The 21,349-nt window shown below is 33.4% G+C and overlaps 1 protein-coding gene and 1 pseudogene across 2 annotated transcripts in view; one reads left to right on the top strand and one right to left on the bottom strand.

Annotated features, from left to right (window-relative positions):
• The window catches only part of CNTN5 (contactin 5), a 1,378,465-nt gene that overhangs the window by 860,089 nt on the left and 497,027 nt on the right, over window positions 1-21,349 (top strand). For both annotated transcript variants that reach the window (XM_044258257.1, XM_044258256.1), the window contains 2 exons: window positions 874-997; window positions 1,126-1,301. In XM_044258257.1, the coding sequence (XP_044114192.1) occupies window positions 874-997; window positions 1,126-1,301 (300 nt within the window). The remainder of the gene's footprint in view (window positions 1-873; window positions 998-1,125; window positions 1,302-21,349) is intronic.
• LOC122912462 lies at window positions 14,703-15,178 on the bottom strand (annotated as a pseudogene).

Below are 21,349 nucleotides of genomic sequence, written 5' to 3'. Positions count from 1 at the left end.
GGGGCTCGATCCCAGGACCCAAGCCGAAGGCAGAGGTTTTAACCCACTGAGCCACCCAGGCGCCCCAATTTATGTGACTTTTTTTGAAGACGTCTCATGTATTCTATGAGAATATATTTCTTTGCATTACATAATTTATCCTTTACAATCTAGCATTTTTTTAAAGATTTTTTTTATTCATTCGAGACACAGAGGTACAAAAAGAAAGCCAGCATGAGCAGGGGGAGAGGCAGAAGGACAGGAAGAAGTAGACTCTCCACTGAGCTGGGACCCCCAATGCCAGACCGATACCAGGGCACTGAAATCATGACGTGAGCTGAAGGCAGACTCCTAACCATCTGAGCCACCCAGACACCCTTATACTCTAGCATTTGACAGAAATCACAAGGAGGCAGACAGGCAGGTGGGGTGGGGGGGGAGAGCAGGCTCCCCCACCGAGCAGAGTGCCCAGTGCAGGGCTGTATCCCAGGACCCTGAGATCATGACCCAAGCCAAAGGCAAAGGCCTAACCCACTGAGCCACCCAGCTGTCCCAACTTTTAGATTTTTTTTAAATGTTCTTGTTTAGCATTATCTTCTTTAGCTCTGCTTTAGATGAATACAAGATATGTATTTGAAAATGTACACCACCAATATTTGAGATATTTTTTAAAATTGTATATATCATATTTTTAAAAGAAATCTTAGTCAATTAAAGAAATTCTAGGTAGGTCTCTAATTTACTAAAATAATGTAATTTGCTAGTTGTGACTTTCTTGTGTTAGTATGTCTGTTGAGTACAAGGAAAAAGGAAAAATTTTAAATATTAAAATAATAGAGAAAAAGTCTCGATATTTTTAGAAATTTTAAAGTGTGTCATTTTTGGTCCTTACAGAAAGTGTGGACTATGGGCCAGTGTTTGTACAAGAACCAGAAGATATAATTTTCCCAACTGATTCTGATGAAAAGAAAGTAGCATTGAACTGTGAAGCTCGTGGCAACCCAGTTCCCAATTACAGGTAAAAGTTCATTATTAATCATTTTTCTCAAGTATTAAAAATTCCCTTCAATGAGATTCTGACATTCCCAGGGAGTATTATAATATCTCAAGTACTTTTTACATATTTGTCTTCTGATTTTTCCTAAGATGGCTTCGAAATGGAACAGAAATAGATTTGGAAAGTGATTATCGCTACAGTTTGATCGACGGGACTTTCATTATCAGTAATCCAAGTGAAGCAAAGGATTCTGGTCATTATCAGTGTTTAGCAGCCAACACTTTAGGAAGTATTCTTAGTAGAGAAGCCATACTTCAATTTGCCTGTGAGTAAAGTATATGTTTTCTTCATGTATCTGTATATAGTGTGTATACATGTAATTTAACAGTTTGGTTAGGCAAAAGCTTAATGAAGACCTCAAATTTTCAAATAGTGGTAAAATCTCGGTAATTATTAGAACTATGTAAACAATGTGTTTCTTTCTAAGATATTCGAAACTCCCTGAAATGTTTGCCTTCTTCAAATAAACCCCACACACTACTCTGGGAGGTTAAAAATACTACTCATAACTTTCTTTCCCTCCACCTTTTAAAACATCTACTTATCTGCTTTTATTTTTCTACTGTTTATTATAGTCACTATTTGCTATAGTTTCCTTTAGACATAAGATCACATATTCTAAAAATTCTGCTTAGGAAACGAAAGAAATGCCTCTGAAATGCTTATGTTTCAGATTCCAACTACAATTTCTCACACAGACACACCAGTTTTTAATTAAAAAAAGATACATACATATAATTAAACATATATACTAGAACATATACATTTCCTAAAATAGACCATTTATCTAATTAACTATGTGTATTGAGTTCTTAAAACTTGTGAAATTATGTAACTTATGATAAAGACTTACACCAAATTGAGGATAGGCTACTGAGTAAAAACAAAACAAAACAAAACAAAAAACAAAAACAAAACAAACAATATCATTTCTTAGTAAACAATCCTACTTGAATACAAATTCTTGAGGATTACAATATTTTAAAAAAATAGGAGGGTAGATTTCTTCATGTTAATAATTTATATGTAACTTATATTGGCTATATAATTTATCACAAAATTATTTTTAATTTAAAATTACACCCTGAAGAATGGAATAATTGATTTTTCTCTATATAATCTCCATCACATATTATTTCTAATTAACCCAGAATCCAGACATCCTATTATAGGAGTGTGAAGGAGAAAGGAAAAAACAAAGGAATAATAATGGATTTAGGGTGAGGTCCCAGAAAAATCTAAATATTATCTTTTAAAATAAATTTTGTTAAGTATTTAGGACAGAACTTTACATACACCAAATATACCAAGATAGTAGCCTGAATATACTCCTTTTGTTTTAGAAAATATGTGGTGTAACACAAAATCTAATACTTTTCATTATGCACATTGAAAGAGTAACCTAATAAACAAATAGCCCTCTTAATTGCTCTCTGTAAATAAAGTAGTACTTTCAAAACAGATACAGAAAATCTGGAGAACATGATGTATGAATACTAAGTGGTTTATATCTTTCTCTTTGGTCTATACTGATACAAGTATACCAATTCATAATAGCTTATATATCAACTGTTCTCTCCAAAATCACCAGTGGAGGCAAAATATGCAAAATTTTCTGTCCAGTGTGTCTGTATGACTGTACTACCCTATAATTTCTGCAAAGACTATTCATAACTATCTGATACTCACCCCCACCTGCAGTGAGCACATTGGTACCAGCATTTGCAGTTCAATAACTAGGCAAGGAAAATCCTATCTATATTACTTATTGTGTATCAAGTTGTCCTGAGCTTAGTCTAGAGCAATATTTACTTTATTTTTGACTTAACACAGGGTCAATATACATATGCATTCCTTGGTAGCATCTTATGACCCTGCCTTTCCCCATTCCCATCCCACCTGACTCAGCTGTGTTCTAAAGGCCATTTTATATACCTACGAGCCCATAACGTGCTTGGTTGAAGCAGTCACTTACATAGGGAAAGGAACTTCTGCCTCAAAATTACTTTTTCACCTAGAAGACATTATGTCCATTGGATTAAAAAAATAAAAAATGAAAAGTCCTTTAGGTTCAGCTCTTTTTTCCAGAAGATGTCTGGGGGGAAATGCAAATATAGGTGGTGGAGAGGAGAACAAAGACTCCACCAACTTTCTTTCTAGTGGACTCTGATATGAGCATGGGTGCTATGGGTTCCAGGAGCCAAGGTACATTTGTGATTGGAGGAAAATTGAAGTAGGAACTTAGAAAGAAAAAAAAGGAGCTTCTGAAAGGAAGTGAGAGGATACAAAGGTAAAAGTAAGATTAAAAACTTGGTGGGTTTGGTACATAAACAATGAATTCTGGAACACTGAAAAAAATTATAAACAAAAACAAAACTTGGCGGCACCTTTCCTTTACACCGTAATTTTCTATGTCTAGCCTCATTAGCTAGATACATAATGTACTCACTACTTATTGTTGATAGAACATTTAATGTTTAAAGGGTTAGAAGAATGTTCATCACTCTTTACACATTTTAAACCTGATTATCATTAATCTTTTACAACTACAGCCACTATTTATGTAAAATTTAAATACACAACTAGTCTTTTAAAACTAATTTTTTCAGCCATGGGAAACTAATATATTTAGTAAATTTAGATAATTATCAAAACCTATTTAATCAAATTAAATATTCAAATCTAACACATGAGTCTGTTAAAGATTTTAAATGTCATAAAATTAAGCAAAAGTTACAAATTATGAAATTGATTATGAGACCTGTTTAACAGATGTGATCTCTTTTATAATTTGAAGATTATTTTTGTTATATCAATAACACTTTAAGTCTGTAGTTTTCACATGGGCTTTATCTTTTGGAATATGACATATTTGTTTAAACTTATTGGACAGTGTTAACTAAGTGCCAGGTGAGTCTCTCCTAACTACATTCATGGACAAATGTACTAATCTATATTTTTAATAGATACATATTTAATTGAAGACTCAAGATATCCATATATTAACAATCCTATTACCAATAAAGAAAATTAAACATATCCTATTAGAGTCACTTTACTTTTTGCTTGGAGATTATATATGTATATTATATACATGTGCATTGTATTAAACTTTCTGATTCTGAGTATTATTAGAATCAAATGTGATTTTGCAGGTATATATATATATATATATATATATATGCACAAACTGTCACAGTTTGTCACAGGACTCACTTAATGCTAGCTTCTTCCCTCCTATTAACCAGAAATATATAAATATATTTTTAAAGATGTATTCACTTATTTTAGAGAGAGAGCATGAGAAGGATGGGGAGCAAAGGGAGAGAGAGAGAATCCTCAGGCAGACTCCCTGCTGAGCACAGAGCCTGATGACAGGGCTTGACCCTGGGACATCAAGATCATGACATAAGCCAAAATCAAGAGATGAATCCTCAACTGAATAAACAACCCAAGCATACTCTAACCAGAAATATATTTTAAAATATTCTAACTTTCCACTAATAATATTTTGGTCCTGTACCCACATCCCAAGTCAATCATAAGTTCAGCTACTTTTCATTGACTACAATGCATAATGTTATGGGAGACTAAAATCTAGATGCTGGAAGTGCATGTAAGACTGTCCCAAATAAGTTACAATAAGTGGGCCAGAAGACATTATTACTGAACCAATGTAGTAAAACAGATTTTTAAAAAGAACATCCTTTATTTAGGGCCTCAAGTAGCTTATATTCCTTGAACATTTTATGCGGCAGACAGTGCTCCAAGTGTTTTAAAATACATTAACTCATTTCATCCTCATAACCAGCATATGAGTTGTTATGTTATAAAACACAAATCCAGGGGCTGAGTGGCTCAGTCAGTTAAGGGTCTGCCCTCAATTCAGGTCATGATACCATGGTCCTGGGATCAAGCCCTATGTCAGGCTGCATGCTCAGTGGAGAGTCTGCTTCTCCCTCTCTCTCTGCCCCTCCCCTCTCTCCTGCTCTCTCTCTCTCTCTCTCTCTCTCAAATAAATAAATTAAAATAAACAAACAAACAAACAAAAGCACATAAATCCAGGGGAAGCTGGGTGGCTCAATTGGTTAAGCATCTGACTCTTGGTTTCAGCTCAGGTCATGATCTCAGGATCCAGGGATCAAACCCCACAACAGGCTCCCAGCACAGTGGGGAGTCTGCTTGTCTCCCTCTTCTGCCCCTCCCACTGCTTGCACTCTCTTTCATTCTTAAATAAATATATCTTTAAAAATAAGTAAGTAAAATTTAAATCCATTTTGTAGATGGTAACTCTTATTTAACTCTAATAGTACTCAATCTTTCTCTATTCTAATATGTGTTGTATTCACTTTGATATACTCTAATTGATTTTCAACTTCTCTCCCAACTCTAATTACATTGTAATTTCTCAAAAGTCTATATATTTGATTAGTCACCAACCTCCGTTTTATAATCACTTTATTAACACTATATGGCACAGGAAAAATAAATATTAGCAACAAAAATAAGCATGTAATCACTCTGCATTTCTTCTTACTGCTCAAATTTAGTTAATGAAACACTTACTTAATTTTTCTTATGGAAGTTTAAGAATTACCAGTTCTCTTTTTAGATCTGAAATTTTAGGATGTATATTAATTTTTGGAAGTAATTATTTTCTTATTTTCATATTTTCTCCTTTAATAAACTTTGTTTCTCATAATTATCTTTACTTATTGGATAATCTATGGTTAGAAACTGGAAAGCTAAATTTTCTAAATGAACTTGAAACATGACAAAGATAACTATATAACTATTATCAGTAGCTGACAATGTCATCATAGATCCTGGCTTTTGAAGGGAATGGTGATAAGGATACGGGAATTGGCACCTTTACTTGGTGATAGCAATGTGTGGAAAAATTAAATGTAAAATAAACTTGTTTTCTTTTAAAGTTTTATTCCTCTTTATTTGTCACCTAATATATTAAAAAATATGAAATAACAAATGTATATTTATATAATGATTGTTTTATTTTACTAATATATTTTATCTCAATATCAAGAGATTAAACACCAAAGGGTGTTTATTTGACTTGCTATATAAAATTATGTACCATGAAAAGTAAATATGCAAATAAATAAATACAGCACCAGGTAAAAAGACATTTCATAATAAGAGGTCAGGACAGTGTAGGCCATAATGTCTCATAATTATTGTGGCCAAGACATAAGTATTTCCTTGAGACTCCCAGCAGTCAGAGCAAATGGGAAAACACAGACATTTAGAGGACTCTAATTTCCCCTGAGTTCCTTAAAAGAAGAAACTCTTTTCTTGACATTTAATTCTCATTGAAATTTCTAGTTTGAGGCTTTATATGGAGATCTTAACAATATTCCTACATCAGTTCAATAGCGAGTTTAATTAGCTTGACATAAAACCAAACCCAATTCTTTAAGTGTAGCTAGAATTTAATCATGAAGCTATTCACTTCATTCATTTATATATTTTTTTTAAATTTTGATTTGAGCAACTAATGGATTTGAGAAGCTGCTGCAGTCATGCTCATTTTCCCCTTTTAACCTATTCCTTACATGTCTTAATGTCTACCATGAGGATCTTTTAAGTTCTCCCTAAATGAATATTTGTAAATGTGCTGCAGCATAGTTAATGTTAATAATGTATTTTAGCATTAATAAATATATACCTCATAAGGGTATAGTAAAAATTAATGTTGTAGAGAAGTCATGTCTGTGAATTGTTTTTTAACTCCAGGAAGCAATAAATAAACACAAAGTTGGATAACTATTGCTAGTACTGATTGTTACTGGTTATCAATAACATTGATAATGATTATTTTTGACAGAGTATACTTTATTCTGTAGCTTATGTTCATCATGAGGATAATTTCCTCACCTAGTGTAGTGATTTCTCTTCAGTGACAAGCAAGAATATACCATATAAAACTTTGTCACTCTATTAGCTTATTACCATGCTGAGAATTTGGAATTGATAATGTGACACTACACACTTCGCAAACATCCTTCGGATATCCAAAGCTCATAGCAATCTCTCCAACATTTGTATTCTTAAAAATAATTCACACTAGTAAGTCAAACATAAAATGAATCAAGAATAAATAGTAAGTCAGACATAAAATAAATCAAGAATAAAATCTCCTCATGCTGTCTCTTGCTTCAAAATATCTTTATATGCCATCCCTGGTAAATTGATAGTTCATATCTAAATTCGAATATATTGCTTTTCAGGGCATTTAGATGATTTAGATGCAGAATATCCCATTAGTTTTCCTTGAAGCAGTTGATTAAAATAACCTCCTTAACTCTTTGACAGATTATATGATTTTTATAGACTTTGTATTTAAGCCCTTTAATTTAACCTTTCATTTTTATATAAAACTCAAAAATTTCTTCTCTAGCTTTTCCAAAACTTCTTCTTTTAAATTAAAATTGACCTCTGACTTTAAAACTATGTTTAACTAGCATTTGATACCTAATGAAATTATTTGAATAATTGCTAACTCTACAGTATATCCACAGCTTTATTTCATTAGTGTATGAGATTTTGTCCATAATAACTTCATTAAATCGTTTGAGTATCAAACTGAATGAATCACATTGTCATGGATAATTTCATTAGTTGCAAAATTATCTAATTTTATTACAAATTAAGTTGATATTACGTTGCAATTTTGCTTTCTATAAACAAAACAACTATGTGTTTCTTTTATAAAATCATTACTCAAAGAATATGCTTTAAATCTTATTGTAATCAGTCTTCTGATCAAAATGATCAGTCTTCTGATCAAAATGATATAATAATTGTGAGTGTATCACTCCTTGACAAACTATAGTATGGATTCTTTGAGATCACAGAAAAAATTTTAATTAAAAATAGGTAAGTTTATGCTTTAAAGGGAAGTTATAATGAACTAATCAAAGTTGAAATCTGGGGCAGATTGCCTTCAAACTGTTTAATTCTATGACATAACACTTCTGTATTTTATTTATTAAAATTAATCCAAACACATATTTTCATTATTAATCAAAATCATGAATAATTCTGTCTATATGTGACAGATGCCCTCCAGCAAAATGGACAATTTGCCTGGCTTAAACTTTGATCTCACTGTTCTTCCTCCTTTTTTAAAAAAATGCAGAAAAGCCAGTGTTCACTCATATTATATAAAGCGGCCCACAAAGACCTAGATCAGGAATGCACAAATCCTCTGACCCTTGCTGTTCAAGCCTATTTAATTCATTATTCTCTTATCCCTAGAAAAGTGTCTTCCAAGGCACAAAAATTCAAGAAGGTTTTAAATCTCATTTGATTAAATAGCAATTCCATCTTAGGATAATTTATAAGGATATTAATATAAAACAAAAAAATATAAACAAAGGGACAGGTATCAAATACGTTTAATTTCTAAAATTATTTTATTTCATAAAAACTTTTTTAGGGACAAGTTAGCAAAGAACATATATTACCTAGTCTGGAGGCCTTCTTCTTTGATTGCATTTTCATATCAAGTGCTAAACATTTCTACTCTTCATATGGATGGATGGATGAGTGGATGGATGGATAGATAAATAGATATAGATGTACACATGTGTATATGTATATGTGTATAGGTATAGATGTGGATATGTATGAATGTATACACATAAATTTAACAATAACAAGAATAATAGCAATAGTTAAAAGCAGCAATAGTTACTGAACACTTAAAAGCCAAAAAACTGTTAAGTATATTTAATGCATATTTACCGTCTTTAGTCTTAAGGGAGTTGCACTATTGATTTAATTTATGAATTAAAAAAAAACATAGTCAATCTCAAGAATGCCAGCTTATTTTATCTCCAACTCAAATATAACTTCAAACTTTATGCTTACAATCTGCCCTTTTCTATCCCATACCATACTTAATCATGCATTGCATTTTTTGTTGCTTAATATATGTAGTTATTTTTATTCATAGAACACATATGCATATATCCTCTCTCTCTTGGGCATTGTTCCACATGTATATGGAGCCTATAATGAACAATGCATATTCTTATAGACCTTAATAGACCTTAATGCTAAGAAAGTCAGTACGAATCTCTCCATTCCATATATATTTCCTGAGTTGATACTCTCATTATCCTCCCTGAACTACCAGAAAAATTGCCTGCCTATGTATATTTTCTTCACATCTCTCTTCATCCTACCCAAACCTCAATAAAATCTCTCTGTACTGTTTTTCCTAAAACGATCTATGTAAAATACAATTCTGACCATGTTGTCCCTGCATAAATCTCTAATGGTTTACCATAATTGCAAAGAAATTTGTAATTCACTCTATACACTTTGAGAGTAGGCAGAGAAAAATCAGAGGGCTCCTTTATGAAAATGTGTCCAAGAAAACTCTATGGTAAAAGTCAAGTTAGGAGGTCTTTTCAGTAATCTAGGCAAAAAGGACTGGAATTCCTCATACATTGAATATAATAGAATAGATATTTGTGGGAGAAGCTAAAATAAATGAGAATTTACAAATGATAGAATGAATGGGGTTAGAAATGTAAAAAAATATGGAAGAGTTAGAATGATATCAAGATTCTGAGCTTTGATTAATTCAGTTGAACAATCCATAATACTGTAACATAATAAAGTAACAAAAAGAAGAGGAGGTAATTTTATTTTTACTTTCAGGGGAAAATACACAATATTTTAAAATATCGGTTAGTGTGCAGGAAAAGCAGTTCCCAAAGGTGAGAACTGGCCACAAAACACAAGGACAGACTCAATGCAATCATAAGGTTGTTCATAGAGAGAGTCTGTACTAGAAAGAAAAGAAGGTTAAGGACCTAACCTTCTAGAATATATACATTTCTCTGGTAGAAAGATGTGAAGGGTAGAAAGAAAGGAGTTAGTGAAGGACAGAATAATGGAATAAGCCAAGAGGTGCAGAAGAAAGCCAATATAATAGAGTGAAGTACAAATGATACTTAGTTGTGTGTGTGTGTGTGTTTAATGATATTCAGTTTTAGGGTGTCAACTGTCACCTTTGTCAAACACTATAAGTAACACTCAAAAAATTTTTGGAGTTTGAGACCTTTAAAAACCAATTTTAGTAATGACAGAGACAGATATCAGAATCCAAGGCAGAGGCTTAATCCACTGAGCCACCCAGGCACCCCAATAAAAATCCCCTTTATTGCAATGGAGACTTGTTCAAACTATAATGATACTGCATGAGTCTGTGTAGGAGTTTCATATTAAAATACCCTTATCATCTTTCATAGCTTTGTTTAAGATGTCCTCAAACATAGGCCATTTGTGTCAGTCTGTAAGTTAGATTAGATACTCAAGTATATTTATGGGAGTTACAGTATAAGGTTAACATTATTGTTAATAATAATAAGATGGGACCAGAATGACTTCTCTATGCCCTGTATGCAATGTTTTATTAAAACAAATAAAGAAAACCAGGATGACTTCTCTATGCCCAGGTTACATTCTATTCATTTGATAGGAATTAAGTGGCAAGTATGGAGTTTACTGGGACATTAAGCCATTAAGCCTGTTTCAATGGATGCAGAGGTATTTAGACAAGGAGTTACTATTCTCTAGCTTCTTTTTCTCCTACCCACTAATCTGGGTAGGAACACTAATCTGCTCAGCCTGTCCTTAAAACAGTTAAAGTCCTCTAATCCAATCTAGAATACAGAGCAAACTTCCACAAATGTTCGCAAGGCCATTTATTATTTAGATTCTGTCGCTTTTCTAGCTTTCTCTCTATTACTCAGGCTGTAGTGAACTATATGTACTGTCCTAAGAGCATTTTGTTGTTGTTATATGAGACAGTCTACCTGTCTCATGGTAACCATTCATGGTAACCAAGGCTACCATTCAGCAACTAACCTCCTCCCAACGCTCTCTGTCTCTGTCTTATTCTGTATATGTGTGTGTGTGTGTGTGTGTTTGTGTGCAGTATATATTATATATATAAAATATGTATTTATATATAATCTCACATGTTCTTTATTATATTTGTTTCTTAGTACATTGCATTACAGCCATTTATGACAGTCACTTTGATTCTGAACTTATGCATACCACAGACTCTACAAGACTAAATTCACTGAAGACATATTTAATGTCTCATTTATCTATTTATTTACTTTATTTACTACCCAGCCTCTAACATGCAAGTTTATAGCCAGTACTCAGTGAATGCCTGCAGAATGAGTAAGTGAATGAATGAATATCCTCCAGCATCACAGTGGCCACTACCCTCAAAAAATATCTCCTTCTGACACCCATTAGAAGATTGATTCTTTAAGAGGTGTATACATAGTCCTCTCTAACAAGTATAACAGAAAATCAAAATGAGTAATACAATTTATGCAGAAAAGTTTTATAAACTGTAAAGCTCCATATACAGGGTAGTTATATGATTAGTAAATGAGCATTAATAAACATTAATACCTACAAAGGTATTAAAGGATATAATTAATATTGATATCAAAGCAGGTGTTGATGTTCAGTTTAAAGTTAGTATATCTTTATATATTATTGTGCATACTATGGTAATATCTTCCACATTATAATAGACATCTGAGGCCAACTAAGGTATTCCAAAGAAATACTAAAAAGTCGCCTTTTTATTAGAAGTAATTTCAGATATGTCCCTGATCACAGAAGAAAGCTAATACTTTTTAAAAGTGATTCTAGAATTCTAGCAATGTGTCTCTATGGATCCTATTAGCAATGAATGTTTTCTATTCATTTCATAACGTCATTGGATTGTAAACTTAGAGTCAGGAGATAATGATAGAATTTGCCAAACTAAGCAACAAATCTTGCTGTTAAGATCTTTAGGAATGTATATGTAAATGTTACTTTATTTCAGTTGTGAACATGAGGGTGTCTACCCAGTGCCACTTCTATAATTCATGTCAAATTTCCAGAAATAATATTTAATATAATTTAATATTTAATATAATTAATATTTTTGGAATCATGAAAAGAAAATTTAATAAAAAGTATTTACCTCCCATTCTTAATAGGTAGATGAATTTAGAGAATTGTTTCCCATAGTACTTCACAAGAAATGAGACAGTATTTTAAAAGAATCACATCTGTCATGACAAAATAACCAAAAATATGTCTAAAAATTGTCAGTTATAAGAGCAAATGTGATTCATATCAATTCTGTTTTCATAAACATAGTAAATCATTCACCTAAGAAATCATGACTATAACAGACATTTAAATCATAATTTACAGAATTTCACAAACAGTAATTAAATTCACAAAAAAAAACAAATATAATTGCTGAGATGGAACTGGCATGTCATCTAAAAAAATTCTAAATCCCTATGTAGCAACATGCAAACATATCTAGAAGGCTTGTTTTACAATTGTTATTATTTAAATTCCTTAATAAGACCACAAGAACTGAGTAAGTTATCAATGTTTTTCTTGTCTTGATTATATAAAAAAAAAAACAACAACATTCTTGGGGCACCTGGGTGGCTCAGTTGGTTAAGCATCTGCCTTCGGCTCAGGTCGAAATAAATAGAATCCTAAAAAAAAAAATAAAAATAAATAAATTTATTTATTTGACTTAGAGAGATACAATGAGAGAGGGAACACAAGAAGGGGAAGTGGGAAGTGGGAAGCAGGCTCCCTGCTGAGCACGGAGCCTGATGCGGGGCTCAATCCCAGGACCCTGGGATCATGACCTGAGCTGAACGCAGACGCTTAACTGACTAAGCCATCCAGACGCTCCCAAATTTATCTATCCCATCCTTGATAGATAAATAAGATTATATCTTTTTCTCTAGAGAACACTTTATGCCAGTTTTTATTGAATTTCATATTTTGTATTTCAGAAACTTTTTCAAGTTTTTCTTAAAATATTATCTAAATATGTGTTTTTCTTAGTTGATTCACCCACTATGAGATTAAGAAAAGCAAGCCTCTTTGTACATGAAATAAACACCATAATGAAAATAATTGTATCAATTTGCATAATTTATTTTAACTATTACATACTTATATAGTATTTATATTTAATGATATAAGCAATAATAGTATATAATAAAATGCTAACAATAATTGCTAAGATTTATTAAGTGATTATTATGTGCCAGATACTAAGGTAAGCTTTTTGCATATTATTTTATATTCAATTACAAAGAAAAAATAACATAATTTATGCATTATCCACACTTAAATATATTGAAAATTAGGAAACTGTCTGAAAGAGGGAGCTCAGTTGTCCAATGTGATATAATTAATAAAATGCAAAAGTGAAATTTGAGTCTTGTTCTATCTGATTCTAGATCCAGATCTCTCTTTTTTTTTTTTCCATTTTTTTTAAATTTATTTTTTATTTTCAGCATAACAGTATTCATTATTTTTGCACCACACCCAGTGCTCCATGCAATCAGTGCCCTCTATAATACCCACCACCTGGAACCCCGACCTCCCACCCCCCGCCCCTTCAAAACCCTCAGATTGTTTTTCAGAGTCCATAGTCTCTCATGGTTCACCTCCCCTTCCAATTTCCCCCAACTCCCTTCTCCTCTCCCCATGTCCTCCAGATCTCTTAATTAAGTTTTTGCTGAGCTTCTGCACATGATATCCCATTAAACCACACAAACGATCCTGAAGTTATGCTGAGTGGTCTCATAGACTCTCATTTTGAGATCAGAAAGTTGAAATGAAGAATGCCTGGGTGGTTCAGTTGGTTAAGTGTCTGCCTTCTGCTCTGGTCAGGATCCCAGGGTCTTGGGATCGAGTCCCACAATAGGCTCCTTGATCAGTATGGTGCCTGCTTCTCCCTCTGCCTGCCACTCCCCCTGCTTGTGTGCTCTCTCTCTCTCTCTCTCAAAGAAACAAAATCTAAAAAAAATAAAAAAAAAGAAAAAGAAAATTGAAATGATAAAAGATGTTATATTCCACTTGTGGCCACACAGCTAAAAGATTTGAACTTAATCTATGAGATATAGCTGATGTACTTGTACACATTCTTATCATTCTTGCATTTAACTTATACTTCAGGGTATTCACATATGACTACTCTCTGGTCTGTTTTATCCCAAGGTCTTGTCTATTCAGATTGATTAAGCCAATACAATGCTACACAGAGAGCACACATACCAACTGCTTTCAGTCTAACGATATTTTTTCAAATAAATCAAGTGATGCATAATTTCATATTATGTTGAGAAGTTCTTACTGATTTTTATTAATGTGCATGTGAAACTCAAAATAGCCCAAATTATAAAAGAGGTAAAATAAATAGAATTCATGCAATTTTACCATCAATACAGATCACACTCTATTCAGGAGATACATGGAGACTGTGTGGTGGTCTCAGTAATGTCTTTATCTCCCAAAATAAGCTCCATTCAGTCTATTGCAGTTACTTACTTTAGAATAAGGCCTAACCTTAAAAATTAAGGATATCCAGATAGTCTACTTTATTGGTTTTCCCTCTCTATTAGAAATTTTATTGGTCCTAGGGAAAGGAAGGCAGATGTCCCCACCTTCTGTCTCTTATTGAGGGTACCACAGTCTCTTACTGCTTTCCCCATGCCGCAGATGGAGAGGGGCAGCTATTCTAGGGAGAACATTAAGGCCTTGAGCTTGAGCCAGGTGCCGAAGTGTGCCACTAGGCCGAGAGTAGGGGTAAGGAGGGCAGGCAGCTGGGGGCCAGAACCTGGTAAATCAGCAGCGAGTCCAGCAGGTTGTAGTCCACAAAGAAGGACTAATTCTTGGACAGTAGGGTCTCACCTGGGGGGATTGGGGGGGTCTCTTCACATACTCCTCCTTGCCTGCTTCATAGCTGTTGTAGATGAGGTTGAGGTATTTGCTTCAGAGATCCATGATGCCATCATTCACCATGTCCACCAGGGCCACATCCCACTGGTCCTTTCTGAATAGTGCAGGGCAGAGTCCCTGTCAGGTTGGTACAGTCCATTGGTACAGGGTAAGAGCTCCATCCTGGAACTTTGAAAGTTGCCCCTACAGTGAGGGCTCCTAGGTTACCACCTCCTCCTTCCAGCTCTGGGCCTGGTCAGCCAGCAGCTTGCACATGGCCTCTCAGCCTCCTTCAACAGGGAAGGAGGCAATGGTGTAAGATGGCATGGTTATAGTGTAGGCAGCAGCAGCAGTTGCAGCAGTAGGGGTGGCAGAGCCCTGGATAGCCTCCTATAGTTCACACTACTTTCTAGCACCTCCAGTTTATAGCTGCTGTTACTCTGGTGGGCCTAAACTCAATCAGTTGAATAGTTAGTAGTGTTTTTCTACTCTCAAAACTAATGGAAGCAAGCTTTAACTGTAGTCCAAATTTTACGATTTGAGTTTTTATGTTTTGGAAATACTAGTCATATAAAATTTGTGACTATTAATCTAATTACAGTTAGTTCATTTTCTCCCTAACATAATCTGGATGACATCATAAATATGGATAAAGCTAAATGACTATTTATATATAAAACATAAAAATTAACTGTCAACATAATCTTGTTTACCTTTACAACTCTGGCAGGCACTTCTGTGTCATTTTGAATATGAGATTTTCCTGGATGTTGTCAAATACATTTCAGCATCACTATCTAAGGAAAATAAAATATTTCAATACATACATTTTACATTGTCTTTTGAATTAGAAATAGTTGTCCTTGCCTAGGGTCCACTGACACTCTTCTGACACAAAATGATATTCTTCATCTTTGCTTTAACAGATGTTATTCCCCCCACCCCGGCCTCTGCCATAGAGACAAATTATCATCTCCTATAAGACTATAAAACAGAATTGCTTTTCTTTATTCATAAATTATATAGCTTATCTCATTCCTAAAATGTATAACCTTCCACAGAGTGGAAAAAGAAGAATAACAACAAAAAAGTGTACATTTTAACACAACCCTGTATTTAAATTTAACTTTCATAATCACCTCTTTTTTTTAAATGAATGTCTCACTATTTAATTTAGAAAATAATTGTAGATTAATCATTAATCATATATAACTTTTCAAATGGTGAACCACTAGTAAATGACAATAATAGGAAAAAGCACAAGGCCCAACAGATGTTTCAAATGATTAGCTTTAATCTTAGAGAAAAGCAGCTCACCAGACATTCCACTCTTCCACAAACAGAATAGCTTGTTAGAGAAATTTCCACCTCCTAAGACCTCATTTAATAAGTGATCTGACTTTTCTCAATTGCATAATAAAGGCATATAACCTGGTGATTCAATTTACCTTAATGATGATAAATTCTAAAGATTGATGTGCAGGTGTGTGTGTGTGTGTGTGTGTGTGTTTAAGAAGTATCTTTGCTTACACTAAAAGAACTGAATACTTATTCTAGGCTATAAACTTGTACTATTTTATTATAAAATATTAACTCTAATAGAAATTAGAAATCAGCATTAGCATAAGAAAGGATATTGAGAGTTAGCTTAACTTGCTGTGTTTGAGATATATGTTTATTCTATTTATGACTTCTCTGTTAATGAAAGGTAAAGTAGGGAATAGGTTAGTTGCTTTTTTATTCCATCAAAGACAAGCCTAGTACAATGAGAGACATATGATAACATAGACATTTTTTCCTTTATTTAGAAGGACTAAATCAACGAGAGAAGTTATGTACTGGGAGGTACAGAAACTGAGTAGTATAAATCAGAAAACAATGGAGGAGAGATTTTCCAGTACAAGGATTTGCCAACCACATCAAAGTCAATTGATTTATTTATGGGTAATAAGGATGAAGAAACTATATTTGTCAATAAAGAGCAGTGTTGAATATAAGGAGAGTATTTCCATTAGAGGATTGAAGTAGAAGTTAGTATTTGAGATTTCAGGCATATGGTAAAAAAATTGCCAAAAAAACCACATTTGTTTCTTTAAAAGTTAGGCAGTGGATGGATAGTGGAGTTAAATAGTAAGTTAAGAAGACCACAATAGTAAACACTGTATTCTATTGAAAAATTAACAAAGTTCTTTTTACTCTTCAACAGTAAAATGCATGGGTGTTCTTCTAGCTTCATCTCCTCCTCATTCTACACTTAATTAATTTTTAACAATATTGAGGTTTCCTGACCATATTCAAATTAAGCAGTTAATCACGAAATAGGCTTTCATTGTCAGCATTGAAAAGTCCTTTCCTTGAATCATATTCACATGTAAATGAAAAAAATTTACAAAAAAATATTACTTTCATCCCATTTGAAGCTTATAAGAATCTCTAACCACCCAAAACCACCACTCCCTTGGCAGAGAGCTATAGTAGAAATGTTGGCTTTAATTTGATTTATCCACTGTATGACGACATTACCTATAGCTCTGTCCTGACGTTTTCTGTGATGTTCAGATATCTTAAAAGAACTTCTTTTCTAGGTCAATCAGTATTTCTCCTATATAAGACTCACCAGTTTGAGAGAATTTACTTTAATGTATCACATTCTTTTAATGTCTTTCCTCCCTGATACTCCATATCATATTTAGTATCTGTCTTGTTTCTGTTCTTAATTCTGTTTTTTACTGTGTATAGGCTTCTCAAGTTTTGGGCAACTTTCTCTCTCTCTCTCTCTTTTTCTCCCTGCCCCCCACTTCTTCTATAAATGACCTCAGACACTGTCTCATTTTCAACTACTATATTTATGTAGGATAAATTCATATCTCCTAAATCCATATCTTTGTTTCAGATTGTATTTCTAATAGCTAGTGCCATACTGCCTGTTGAATATCTTCTTAGCACCACAATTTCAATTATCTTCTTGCCACAAAAAACCGCAGGCTTTTGAATTTCTGTTTTGTAGCTTGTACCAATGATATCAGATTAGAAAACGGGAACATCACCGATTGCCTGTCTTCATTATCTTTTATTCCTCCACCATACCCAACAAATTTCCAAATAATTTTCATACATCCATTTTTTCCTTACCAAAGCACAACCACCCTAGTTGAAATCCTTAATGTACCTTCTAAGACCTGACTATTGTGATAGAATGGTTTGATCTTCTCTCCTTGTTTTCCTATACCTCAGTTCTTATCAAGACTTCCTTCTGCTTAAAAACAATCATGTTCCACTGAGTACTAATATAAATTAAAGAACTGCACATCTGGACTCAACCAACTTTCCAGATACCATCTCTTGCTTTGGATGCCCATTTATTATTTATTACAGATAATTTGTAATATCCCTTCTCTCGGCCTCATACAGATCTACTGACGTGGTATGCCTCCTTATTTCTGTAGCTGTTGATACCTCACATCTTCAAGTTATAAACCACATGCCCTGTTTTCCAAACTTATTCTCGATTTTTCTCAGAACAATGAGACGGCTCTGTAATCAGTTTTTTTTTTTTTTTTTTTTAACTCTGCTTATATGACTTAAAGCCCCCATAACCGGGTTGAAATACAGTCTCCTATTAGGAAATTTTAGGACAAGTTAAAAACGGCTTTCTTGAGAACCTGGGTGGCTCTGCCTTTAAGTGTTTGCCTTCAGCTCAGGTCATGATCCCTAGGTCTTGGGATCAAGTCCCTCATCAGGCACCCTGCTTGGCTTGGTGCTTGTATCCACTCTCTTGCTGTCTCTCTTTCTGTCAAATGAATAAACAAAATCTTAAAAAAAAAAATAACCTGCTTTTTCATCAGTAAAATAGGGATTATAACACTATCATCTCATAAGACTGATTAACATCCATGAGATCAGGGATTTTTGTTTTAGTTACTAATATATTCCAAGTGCCTTAAATGTGCCTTGAACATATTTTTAATTGTATAATCTGTAGAATAGTATAAAAATGTTAGTATTTGTTTTAAAGATTTTATTTATTTATTTGTCATAGAAAGAGAGATCAAGAGAGCAAGCACAAGCAGGGAGAACAGAAAGCAGAGACAGAAGCAGGCACCCTGCTCAGCAAGGAGCCCGATGTGGGACTTGATCCCAGCACCCTAGGATCATGACCTGAGCCGAAGGCAAACACTTAACTGACTGAGCCACCAAGGCATCCCAAAATGTTAGTATTTTTAATTTAATATTATCAAAACTCAGGACTCTATAGTTACTTATATATTGTTTTGTTTCCTTTACCAGACAAGGAAATATTTCTATTAGATATTTATTGAATACTTAACAACAGAAATTCCCATTCCCAGGATCCAAATCTCCTTCCTTCTCTTCATCACATCTCAGCTCTGATGTCCTTTTCTTCAACAAACAAACAAACAAACAAACAACCTAAGCTCCCTAATTAATTTTAAAATTTAGTAGTTATTTTGTTTTAATGTGTGACATAATCAAACTCTTTGCCTCCAAGTTTTCAGGAATCAGATAGCACTTCAATATATTAGCAAACTAATGAAAAAGACAATAGATTCTTTTCTATGTTTATAAGATAATGATTCATGTATAAACACATGAAAATGTATTCTCTTTTCTTAAAGCAGAATCATATACCACAATTACTGTTTGCCTCCACTGAGAGACATAAATGCTTCAAATATCATGATCATATTTGTGAATCCTTGAAAAAAATACAGTCACTGACATAAAATAAACATGCATTAATTTAAAAAATGAGTATCAGTTACAGGAAGAGGATTCAGTTGCTTCTGCCTTGATCTGTATAACAACATTAACAAAATACTTACTTTGTGCCAGGTATTATAGTAGGTGTCTTCCATCTCTGTCTTGAGAACTTTTATTTATCCATGATTTTCATCACATGTCACCTTTACATTTTAACACCTTCTGTGTATCTTTTCCCCTGTAGCATATGTTGTTGCTGTAGCTGTGTTGTTGCAGTTTTCATATAATCTATACATCTTCACTGTAAGAATATAAATGCCTGAAAGATCAGGACAAAATCGTGAATCCTTAAGAATGAAGAACTCTCAATGGAACATAATAGAAGTGTATTGGATTAACAAAAGAATACCAGGTATTCTTAAATACCCAGTTTTTTTTTTTTTTTTTTTTAAAGATTTTATTTATTTATTTGACAGAGAGAAATCACAAGTAGATGGAGAGGCAGGCAGAGAGAGAGAGAGGGAAGCAGGCTCCCTGCTGAGCAGAGAGCCCGATGCGGGCCTCGATCCCAGGACCCCGAGATCATGACCTGAGCCAAAGGCAGCGGCTTAACCCACTGAGCCACCCAGGCGCCCTTAAATACCCAGTTTTAACAAAAGATACTGGGACATCTGAAGGGTGGTTCAGATCATTGAGCTTCTGACTCTTGATTTTAGCTCAGGTCATGATCTTAGGACCGTGAACTCAAGCCCCACTTTTGGCCCTGCACTGGGTGTGGAGCCTGCTTGGGATTTTCTCTCTCCCTCTTCCTTTGTTCTACATATTATATATGGACATACATACTGTGAAAATTATAATAACATAACCTTTAATAAAATTATTTCATTTTATCAGGAAAAATATTTATGGAGAAAATATTTATGATGTATAAGTATATAAACATAGTATTTATATATCAACATGAATAGAATCTGATACAAAGTAATTTAGAAATAATTTACAAATATAATTTCATATAAGGAATTAAGAATACATCTATTTTAAGTAATCTAAATAATCATTAACAGTGAAGTAAAAATATTACAATTTTTAGATAAAAATAGCTAAGACAAATTATACTTATCTCATAATTGCCAAAAACTTTCTTTCTAAAACATTAAATAAAAATTATTTGCCTAAGCCACCTAGAAGTGTTTTACAGCCCATTAATTAATAGTAATGTGTGATTTGTTTAGTTTATTGCATTTTCCACAACTCATTAAATCTGGGCTTATATTTAGTTGTAGCCTGCTTTGGTTTCACTTGTTTTAATTACTTTTTGATGATTTAAGACAATAGCCATATGGATTCAAGTTTTTTTTTCCTCCTTCCCTGCATCACAGCATAGTGCTAACTATTACTATTCCTATTTATACATATTTTAAAATACAATATTCTTTCTTGAGAATACTGCTGGTTTTATATTATAATGCCATAGTTTATTAATTTCACATGTTAGCAGCATCCAGGAATATATGAGGATGGGTACTCTAGCTTCTGGAATGTTCTGAGGATGTAATTTGTAATAAGAAATAATGAGATTTTATAGACTATTCAGGTGGTTTCCAAGTAGCTTGTCAGGGGTGCTCTTGCTCTAAAGTGTACTTCTGAGTATAGAAAGCCAGTAAGTCGTCTTTTCTTTGCACACTCAAAAAATTTAGGAAAGGACACAGCTTAACAATTTCCTTGGCAGATATTATGGGTACAGAAGTTCTGGTTCCTTGTCCTACATTATTA

The sequence above is a fragment of the Neovison vison genome, chromosome 7 (genome assembly GCF_020171115.1).
Source record: "Neovison vison isolate M4711 chromosome 7, ASM_NN_V1, whole genome shotgun sequence".
NCBI lineage: Eukaryota > Metazoa > Chordata > Mammalia > Carnivora > Mustelidae > Neogale > Neogale vison.
Note: the sequence above shows the minus strand (reverse complement) of the source record. Positions and strands in the feature narration are given on the sequence as shown.